Source organism: Miniopterus schreibersii (genome assembly GCF_964146895.1).
Source record: "Miniopterus schreibersii genome assembly, chromosome: 10".
NCBI lineage: Eukaryota > Metazoa > Chordata > Mammalia > Chiroptera > Miniopteridae > Miniopterus > Miniopterus schreibersii.
In genome coordinates this window covers 807,807-818,121 of record NC_138110.1, presented here as the reverse complement: position 1 = coordinate 818,121, position 10,315 = coordinate 807,807, and the positions used below count along the sequence as shown (strand labels likewise).

Sequence of the window (10,315 nt, the reverse complement as noted above, 5' to 3'; positions counted from 1 at the left end):
GGTGCCGGCACCCACCTCCTCATTTGATGTCAACTGTGGCCTGAAATCAGTGTGCTGGAGGCAGGTGTGCTCTGGAAACACTGCTTCCTTTCCCCAGAGAGCTGTCGCCCAGTTGCCTGCCTCCAACGGCACCCCCGTCCACTGCACAGTCAGACTGGCACCTGGGCCTGCACCGCCGAGGCAGAGATGGGGCAGCCTCCCTGACCACAAGGGTCACCCGCCCCAAAAACTGCCACCCAGCCATCAGCCTGACCTTCCTGTGATCTGACCCAGTCCCCCACCCACCCCTTCAATCCCAGCCCAGTGGGATGGAAAGGGCTGTTCACGCAGCTCCTGCAGGAGGTCATGTGCCTCTGGCTCCCTTGCTCTGGGCACCAAGATGCCCTAGGGTGGGGCCTGGGCCACTGGGGGCCAGTTCTCCCTCCGCCATGATAAACCAGCTGGTAGACCACCCATCAGCTCCAGCTCTTGCTCTGGTTGGGGGCTGAGATCCGTGCATGACGCATGTTTGTGTGTGTCTCACTTAGTCCACACTTATTTATTGGGTACTGCCTCCCTGAGCACACAGGTCGGCACACAGGCAGCAGTGTGCATGTGGGAGATGGTGGCTTCATCCTCGCGTGTACCCAGTACCTGGGGTCAGCCTGGGAGCCGCTGCATCAGGCCCTTCAACAAGGCCCTGGAGGGACTTTGGAGAAAATTAGGAAGCCACACCTGTTGCTCTTGACCCTGGAAGGGACCTCAGCCAGGCTCTGGGCTTCTCCACCCAGGCTCCCTGAGGCGGGAGGAAACACGGGCTCCACCTGGCCTTCTCTGCTGAGTTCTACCCCTGCCAGGAACACGGCTACACCGAGCAGAGGATGCCAGCCCCTCTCCTCTCTGAGTGGGTGGGCATCTGCATATGTCGGCCGGTATGCACACACGTGTGCATGTCACCACGTGAGGCCCATGACCAGGGCTCTGCAGGCTGGCGGTCCCATACCCCTGTATGAGTTGAGGCAAACACTGTCCTGAGGAGGAGGCCTGCGGGGAGGAGTAGCCCAGCCCTGGAATCCAGTGCCCCAGGTCACGTGAGGGCAGGGTGGAGGCGCCCGTGGATGGTGCCCAGCTTCTCCTGCAGCACTGCGAAGGCCGGCCGCTCCTTGGGGCTGCCTTTCCAGCACGCCAGCATGAGCGCGTAGGCCTCGGCAGGGCAGGCGGCCGGGCGGGGCAGCCGGTACCCCCTTGCAATCTGCTGCAGCGTCTCGTGGTTGCTCATTCCTGGAGAGGAGGAGTCATTGTGGATCCCTCCCCCAGCCCTTGCCAGGCCCTGCCACGGGGACAGCCTGGAAGCCTTGTGCCCCTTCAGGGGTGAGGGACACCCAGGGCAGGGTGTGCTTGGCTGCCTACCTTCATAGGGACACTGGCCATAGGTGAACACCTCATAGAGCAGCACTCCGAAGGACCAGACATCCGACTTCTGGGAATACACACGGTAGTTGGCGGCCTCCGGCGCCGTCCACTTTACAGGGATCTTGGAGCCGCTACTCGGGGAGTAGACGTCGTCCTGGTGAAGGGACACCATGGTGGGATGGGTGAAGTGGGCCCTCCCCTCCCACCTGCTCCATGGCTTGGCAGGGTCAGCAGCACTGACCTTGAGCAGCCGGGCCAGGCCAAAGTCAGCCACTTTGCAGGCCAGGTTGTCGCTCACAAGCACGTTCCTGGCGGCCAGGTCTCGATGCACAATGCGCCGCCCCTCCAGGTAGCTCATGCCCTCAGCCACCTGGCAGGCAAAGCCCAGCAGGACAGGCAGGTTCAAGGTACGACCTTCAGGGCCTGCAGGGCAGCCAACCGTCAGGGGATGGGCCTCTTCCAGGTCACTACCCTCTGCGCCTCAGTTTCCTTGTTTGAGACAGGGTGCACCCTGTGCGGCTACAGTGACTGCTTGGGACAGGCTATTCCTTGGCAGCCTGGCCTGGGTCCCCAACAGAGACAAAGACAAAGAAGGGCCAAAGTGGGGAGAGGACACCGGGCTGGGCTGAATCCATATTGACCTTGTTCAGGGGCTGGTGATGCAGACAGACCCACCCCCACCTGCACTCTGCCCAGCCTGGAATCCAATGCTCTGACTGTCCCTCCACAAGGCCCAGACCAGGCACAGACCAGGGGCTCTGAACCCGCTCTTGGACCCCGCCCATCACAGCCCTCTGGGCCACAGAAAATCTAGCCTCCAGCAACAAGGCCTGGAGCCCATCAAAGGCCTGTGCCAGAGGGGGGCAGGTGTTGTTGTCCCTAGGCCAAGAGGTCATGTGCCCACGGACAGTCTGCCAGCAGGGCTTGGCACTCACTGCCCAGGAAGGCCTGCAGGTTGCCCTTGCGCATGAGCTCAGTGACAATGTACACAGGCTCGCCGGTGGAGCACACGGCATGCAGCTGGATGAGGCGCTCGTGCTGCAGGCTCTTGAGTGTCTGGATCTCCTTGGCGAGGTCAGCAAGCTTCATGTCAGCTGCAGGAGAGGGTGCAACTCCAGGACCCACCCATACCACCAAGGGCTGCCTGGGGCTCCAGGAGTCAGAGGCAGCAGGGCCTCACCCACCTGATTTGATGACCTTGATGGCCACGGGCACAGAGCTGAGCCACAGGCCTTCCCATACCTCCCCGAAGTAGCCTTCGCCCAGCTTCCTCTGCAAGGCGAACTCTGAGCGCGGCCGCTCCCACTCATCCTGCTCAGGGGGCTTCTGTGGGGGAGGGGGCATTCAGTGCCTCTGCCTGTGCCCAGGGCAGAGCCACACAGGGACGGGCCTCCGCCCTAGCACATATTCAATGCTGGCTCTGGCTGGAGCAAGGGGTGCCAGGTGCTGACCTCCCCTGGCCTAGCCCTGACTGCTTCCAGACTTAAGTAGGGCCTTTGCTGGGGGAGGACATCTGTCCACAAACATTCATTACTGCCCCAGTCAGGCTGTCATTATGAGACCAGAGGAACTGGGTCACAGCCCTGGCCCCTCGGCAAGACGGCCACTCTGGGATGGTGGTGGTGAACTGCAGCTCCAGCCCAGGTGTGGATCCTCGGGATCAGCATCTCTTCCCACAGCTTCTGCCCTGAGTCTGGGGCTGCTGAGGGCATCTTCCCCAGACGTGCCCCAAACTCACCCCTGCCCTCCTCACTGCTGCCTGCAGTGCCTGGTATCTCCCATCCAGGACTCTCAGGTGAGAGCAGACCCAGCCTCAGGGCAGGGCCCCAACCAGAGTGTGGAGGGTTCACCAGGTGTGGGCTCTCGGGCCTCATCAGATCCCCGCTCACCCTCTGGGCAGTGTGTGAGGCCTAGTACGGGCTGGGCAGGTGGCAGAGCGGGGGCGGACCCACCTGGGACACGCAGGGCTGCAGCAGCGGGTTCTGGATCAGCTTCCAGTTGGCCTTGTAGTACGTGAGCAGCTCCTCCAGGCTGGGGAAGAGACGGTCCTTCTGCAGGTAGAAGCTGCCGTCAGCCGCCGTGGAGATGCGGTAGTGGCGGACTTGAGCCTGGGCCCGGACTGGGAGGGTGCAGAGATGGAGGCTGTGTCCAGACTCTGCACCACCGCAGCCAGGAGACTGCTACCACCCTCCTGGGGCCTGAGACGGCCGGAGCCTCATGGAGGAGGAGGGAATGTGGGAAGCTACAGGCCGGAGGAGCGGACAGGGGCTGGAGTGGGCCCTTGCCAGCTGTGTACACAGAGCACAGAGTGGGTGCTCAGTGGGTGATGGCAAGTGAGAGAGTCCAAGAGGTGGATGGGGAAAGGACGAGATGAGCAGGTGAGCTCATGAACAAGAGGACGAACACTTGAAGCCACCAGCAGGGAGCGCTGTCAGGCCCTAGGTGGGGCTAGGCATGGGCAAGGACCCTGAAATCAGGAGTGTTCTAGCCTGGTGGCAGCTAAACAGGGTGCCCCACGGGGACAGGGGCATGAGGGGCCCTTGTACCTGACAGTGAGTAGTCTCCTTGGCTGCTCTCACTGGGCCGGACAAGGAAGGCCCCTGGAGCGTTGACCGGGGACAGGAGCAGCTGCTGGGCCTGGGTGCGGCTGATGCCACTGAAGTACCAGCTGCTAAGGGCGAGTGTAGCAGTCACTAGGTAGGTCCAGCCCTAGTGCCCCCTGCCCCACACTGGTAGAGGCCCCATGTGCCCGCTCTGTGCCCCAAGCCCTGGCCCTCAGTGCTGGGCCTCCAGAGTTGTCAGAAGGACCTCTTGGGCCAGCATGGAACTGACAGGCACCAGCAGTGACATTGTCAGTTGAGACTGTCCACTCGCCTCAGCCACAGGCTCTCCATTAGTCTTGCTCACAAAGTGACCACAGCCTTGGCCACAGGCTAACAGTTAGCCTGGCCATAGGCCAAACTTGCCGAACTCAAGAAAGCTGGGTCCCTGCGAGAGGTCCACTGGGAACCAGGGCACCTTGATGATGTCTGGGTGTATAGGCTGGGCTGCAGGTGTGGCCGGGGAGGACCATGGGTGCCACCTGGCTGGGCCTGGCCAACATACCTTGCGATGTCATAGGTGGTGTGGGAGAAGCAGCCTCAGTCCTGGAGCAGCTGGGAAGGCCCTAAAGGAGGTGGCCTGAGTCTGGCTGGGCAGGTGGTCAGGAGAGGCTGGGAGTGGGAGACTGGGGAGGCTCAAAGCATCCAGTGCCCACCTCTGAGGAGCCCTGCCCAGCACAGGCCAGCCTAAGCCCCCCACTCTCTGCATACAGAGCTGCTCCCGTGAAGACCACCCCAAGCACCAGGGTGGCAGGGGTCCCAAGCACCCACTCCTCAGTCTGTATAGGATTCCCAAACACTAGGAACCCCCACATCTGAGCTTGGGGTGGGGCAGGGCCCACTCATCTCACACCCATCTGGGCCAGCACTCTACCTGGGTCAGGCCAGGTGTGGCTACTGGCGCCACTCCATCACCTGTGTCTATTCCCCAAAGCCCACATTGGGGAACCTCATACCGTAGATAGCTTCCCTTCCTGGAGCCTCCTGATACCTGAGGTTCCTGGGGACTCAGTGGCAAGAGGCCTGCCCCCAAGGGGGCCACAGATGTTCAGGGGCAGCCTTATGAGCACAGCCCCTCGTCCATCCTAAGGGACAGCATAGGGACCTGGCTCTCAGACCACCTGGAGGGCCCAAAGCATGACTCAAAGCAAGTCAACATAAGGTGGGGTGCCCTGGAAAAGATGGGACCAAGTGGGCACAGCTGTGTAGGTGGGTGCTGCTGGAGCCAGAGGTGAAGACAGGACCTGGCAGGAGGAGACAGAGACAGACCTGTGCCCACCCTGGGGAGCTGTGGGGAGGGGGCTGAAAACCAATGTGGCCAGAGCCATGGGGCTAGACTGGGATGGAGAGAGAGCAAATCAGAGACAGAAGAGGTGGAGTGCTGGTGGGTAGAAAGGCAGAGGCCTGGGAAATACTGGGAAATAGCATCAGTAGGCAGGACAGGCGGGGGAGAGTCGAGGACCCGTGGGTGGACCTTACATGGGTCCCCAGAGACAATATGTGGTGGGGCAGCAAGCTCAGGAACACCTTGATTGGGGAACAGGAGGTAGAGCCTTGAGGCTGTCAGACTATGTCCACACCCACCGAGGGCCTTCTGCAGCCAGGCCTGCCTTCTGGGGCCTGCCAGCCAGGGAGAACGTCTCAGATGTGAAGGGGCTACAGCGGGCCTTCCCAGGACAGCAGGGCCTGGTGGGACCAGGAGAAGCAGAGGCTTCCCCATCCCAGCCCTCCCCTGTAGCCACAGGGCCTGGAGTAAAAGCTAAGATCCTGTGCACACCCTGGGCTGCAGAGATGTTCTCTGGGTCCCTCCCTGGGGCATGGGGCCGTGGGCGAAGTAAGATTGTAGAGGGGCCCTCAGCAGCTTGGGAGCAATGAGGCCTCACCGTGGAGGTTGAGGGCCAGGCCCACCAAGCTGGTCTGGCCCAGGGACAGGTGTCTGGGGTTAATGACCCTGTGAGTGTGGTCAGCCCTTTGATCTCCAACCCAAGCAAATAGTCATTAGCTCTTCCTCTTGGCAGCCCCTCCCCACCCCCAAGCGCTGCCAGCCTTTCCCAGGAGTGGCTCTGGCTTTGCCCTCCACACCCACAGTGACTGTGTGCCCTCTCTATTGGAGTGGCCGCTCGGTCCCAGGCGTGGGATGGGGCCAGAAGGCACCTTCCTGTCACTCAGGCTTCCCCCCAATCTGCAAATCCCCCAAGAAACTGGAAATGGCCTGAGTGAGGCTGAGACCCAATGCCGGTCTACAAGGACATGTCCAGGACTCAGGCCTGGCCCGTGTCTGAGTGAGGTCTGCACAACCTGCTCACCGAGCAGCTTCTGGCCTGACCTCACCCAGCACACCACCTCCATGCAAGTTGGGGCTGGGAGGAAGCAACTCTGTCCCATGTGCCCTAGCAGCCCCCCATCCATCTAGACATCAGAGGTTGCAATGGCCACCACAGCTAAAGACCCCCTGCATTCAGGGGAAAGATGGGTTGGGATTGTGTCCAGGATTTGGGTGCAATGCTTGAGGCCCATTGACCCTGTCCACCACCATATGGCAGGGCGCTGCTCAGAGCTGGCACACAGCTATTCCAGGAGACCACCCTGTCCTATGGACCTGGAGCTTGAGCTGAGAGGTCACCTCCTCTAAGAAGCCCTCCTGGAGAGCCCCCACCCTCTTCTTCCTCCCATGATGACTGGCGTGCAAACCTCCAGATATTCACGCTGGCTACTTTCTGCTTGTGGACTGACGCTGCCCTCAGTGCCTCAGGTACTCTGTGCTCCCCCTACCTGTGTCCGCTCCCCAAAGGGCCCCTTTCCGAGCAATCCCAAAGGCCAGGGTCATGTCTGCCCCATACCTGGCCCAGTGCAGGTGGAGGGGGCCTGGATGAATGTGGATGAGGGAGAGGGGCAGGTAAACGCACCTCTCTGACCTAGCTGTGCCTCCCTCCACCCCCCAGTCACCACCTTACCACTTCCCCCCTCAGAGCACAAGAGAACGTCCGATGGCCTCTCTGCACACTCATGTCCTCACTGGGAGCTCCAAGAGCACAGGGGCTGTGTGTGTCTCACTCGAACAGCATCCAGACCCTTGCCCCTGCCCTCCAGCAGTGACCACTTAGCAGTGACCACATTCCACCTTGTGGAATGTGCCTCCTAGAATGCTCCATCCAGGGCTGAGTCCCTGTGTGAGAGTAAGAGGGCCTTCCTGATCATCCAGACAGACAGAGTCCAGTGTGACAGGCATACACGCTGTCCAGCTGACCTACTGCTGGACCTGACCCGGAAGAGTCACTGCTGTCCGTGGTCCAAGCTCTGTGTTCACTGCTGTGAGGCAGGGCCAGGAGGAACTTGCTGCTGAGTGGGTGAAGAACCCCACCGTGATCCTGGACTGGCGACCCCCAGGCTCAGCCCACTTGTTTCTGACTCCCAGAGCAGATGGTACTCACAGTTGGTCTGAGAGCATCTCCGGGGTGGCCTTGGCCAAGTAGGCAATAGGCACAAGCCCCACGCTGGGCCTGCCAGCAAGCCTGCGGGCAAAGATGTAGTCACCCTCCTCCTTCAGGGCCAAGAGGCTGTCCCCACGGCTGAAGCTCAGCTCGCCTGCACACCGCGCAGTGAAGTCACACAGTGCCTTGAAGAGCTGCCCGGGCGCAGGGGGGCTGCAGAGTGCAGGGGCTGGGGACTCCAGCTCAGAGTCAGCATCAGGGTCCGGGAAGCAAGGGATGCTGTGGTCCTGGGCATCTGCCGGCCAGATCTTGTCCCAGAAGAAGGACAGGAAGGACAGCCGCTTCCTGAGGAAGGGCTCCATGTTCCAGTGTGTCCTGAGCTTGGTCCCCATGCCTCGCCCAGGGCCCTGAAAGGGAGGGGACTTCTGAGGAGGGAGAAACTGGAAGGGCCGGTGGGACGGCAAGTGGCAAATGTCAGAGCCTGGAGTCTTGCTGCGCTGACCCCGTCCCAGCTAGGGCAAGGTGTGGGGTGGCAGGTCAGTGCAGAGGACTCCCTTACCCCTGCCCCCCACTCCCCACAAGCAAGAGCAGGCGTGTACAGCTCCGGGTTGGTGCTCAGACAAGGTTGGGGGCAGGGTGGCCCTTTAGCCCCCACCCCCTCCAGGCCACAGACAGCTGATCCTCTCCTAGACCCCTGTGGGCAGGACCTGTCCTCCAGTCTTCAGAGCCACTTGGGGCTAGGGCAAGAACAGTCCCTGAACCAGTCTGGGGGGGGGGGGCCTGAGTGGGGTCTGGGGTGGGGCCTAGGGCAGGGCCTGGGGCAGGGTAGCCCCTCCCCTCCTCACCTCTGCCCCTCCCCAAGTCCCAGGCAGGAGGAGGTGGTGCTGCCCAAAAAAGGAAATGACCCCAACAGGCGTAAGGATTGTCCACTGACTGGCCTCAGAGAGGCAGTAGACCCTTTTCTCTGAATTGTACCTGGGGGCTCCCTGCCACACACCTGGAGAACAGCTTGCATAGTTCATAAACTGTAGTTCACAGCTTGTATAGCCACACAGTGAACTGGAGGGGGCAAGGGGCTCAAGGGGCAGCTCCACACAACTGAGACACCCTGTTGGGGGAGGGTGTTGAGAAGAAGGTATTTACAAATACAGAGTAAGGGGGACTGGAAGGCCTGCAGCCCCACCCACCACCTGCTCCCCCGAGTGCAGTCTGGATTTTTATGGATGGGTTTTCCTCAATCGACATATGTGGCTCTTCCTGTAGGAAGCTGTGCCTCTGACCCACGGGCCGCAGGGGCCTCCTCAAGCCAAGGGAGGGCCCCACCCATGCTGACCACACTCGGGGTCAAGCATTCAGAACACTGGACACGTTCCTCCTAAGATTCCCCATCCCCAGAGCCACATGCCTCTGGGACTCAGCACATTCCTTCTGGCAGCCAGGGCAGGCAAGGACCCAACGCCTGTCCCCAGGCCTCCTCTCAGCAGCCCAAAAAGGCCCAGACAAAGACCGCCATGGTGGGTCTTCCTCCTCCTACAGGTGAGGAAACCAGGTTCTGTCCATCCCTCCTCAAAGTCAAAGCAAGGATATTTTTGTAGCAGGAACCTGTGCTGGGAAGTAGGACCCCCCCCCCCAGCTTACAAAGAATCCTGGCCCTTCTCAGTCTCTCCCAGTGATAAGGACAAAGGGTCCGAAGAAGGCCCGTCCCCCAGAGGGAGAGAAGCTCCTTGGCTGCCCAGGTCAGAGGGCTCTGCAGGGAGTACCAGCAGGCTGGCACGCACAGCCTCAGGGCCCCTACACAAGGCAGGCCCTCCCTGACTCTGCCATCGCCCTAAGGAGACAGTGCTGGGTGGGGGTGAGGGGTGTGGAGGGATGTGAGTGAGGTGGAGGTCCCCCACAGCACTGGGGATGGTCAGATAAAGGGGTTCAAATCCTGCTCTCAGGCTCACTAGCCACAGGCAAGGTGCTGACCTCTCCGTGCCTTGATTTCCCCGCCTGTAAGAACACTGAGCTCACAGTGAAGTAGTGAGGACACAGGCTAGGTTTGCTGGGGTGAGCAGAGGCCTTCCAGCATGCAGGCTGAAGCTGGTGTCCCGAGGTCCCATCCCATGGGACGGAATGTGTTCATGTGTGTGGAAGGCACATGATGGGATGTCTGTGCTCAGGTGCACCCCCTTCCCCCAGGGCTGTGACCTCCAGACCACCAGACTCACCACCCTCAGGGGCCAGGGTCGCTCTGCCAAGGGCAGCACAGCCTGGGCTGCAGACAGAGTCCAGTGAGACAGAAAACAGACAGGGCGGTGCCTTGGGCGTCGCTCAGAGAGGAAGGGCTGACTGGGGCTGCACACAGCCTTCGGGGCAGGAACAGTGCTGAGAGGGAGGCTGGTCCTCAAGGCTCCACACCGCAGGGCTCCACTTATACAAGGCTCTCCACAGAGAGCAGCGGTAGCCGAGGGCTAAGGGGGCACGGGACTGGGCGGGGAGTCGGCAAGGCTAGAAAAGGTGGTGTGGAGTCCCTGTGGGGCTGGGGCTCCTGCCTCTGGAAGGCGGCGTCGCTACCCTGCTGTGATCTTACACGGAGTTTCTACAACAGGCAACGGGTTCCTGGTGTCTCTCTGGCGTCTTACAACTGGGCATGATCTACACCGACCTCAAATTAAAAGTTCAATTATAAAAAATTAGCTGAGGAACACGAAATAGAAAAAAGGGTGGGGCCAAAGAGCAGGCAGAGGGTACCTGGCGCAGAGCGGTGCTGCCGTGTGCCCCACCCCTCTGCGGGTGGGCTGCAGGGCTGGGGGATCTCCCTCCCCTCTACCTTCAGACAGCATCCCCCCTTTCCAAACCATACAGCCCTTGCCCCTCAGACCCTTAAATAGCAACAGCTCAGTCCTGGCC

The 10,315-nt window shown here is 61.1% G+C and overlaps 1 protein-coding gene across 1 annotated transcript; it reads right to left on the bottom strand.

The window, feature by feature from the left end:
- Positions 1-503: 503 nt before the first annotated feature.
- Positions 504-7,824, bottom strand: SRMS (src-related kinase lacking C-terminal regulatory tyrosine and N-terminal myristylation sites). Its single transcript, XM_081148827.1, has 8 exons — positions 7,424-7,824; positions 3,939-4,060; positions 3,345-3,511; positions 2,577-2,718; positions 2,328-2,486; positions 1,634-1,815; positions 1,390-1,546; positions 504-1,260 (listed from the first exon to the last, which is right to left on the bottom strand). The coding sequence occupies exons 1-8, from the start codon at positions 7,813-7,815 to the stop codon at positions 1,067-1,069; spliced, it is 1,515 nt and encodes a 504-aa protein (XP_081004953.1). The 5' UTR covers positions 7,816-7,824; the 3' UTR covers positions 504-1,066.
- Between the last annotated feature and the right edge of the window lie 2,491 nt (positions 7,825-10,315).

Bases quoted from the DNA above. Each gene is read 5' to 3' on its own strand.
- SRMS (XM_081148827.1), bottom strand. From the start codon at position 7,815: ATGGGGACCAAGCTCAGGACACACTGGAACATGGAGCCCTTCCTCAGG. The intron at 4,061-7,423 runs GTGAGTACCATC...CGCCCTTAGCAG, and splicing joins GAGATGCTCTCAGACCAACT to CTGGTACTTCAGTGGCATCA. The intron at 1,261-1,389 runs GTAGGCAGCCAA...CCTCCTCTCCAG, and splicing joins TGGCCAGTGTCCCTATGAAG to GAATGAGCAACCACGAGACG.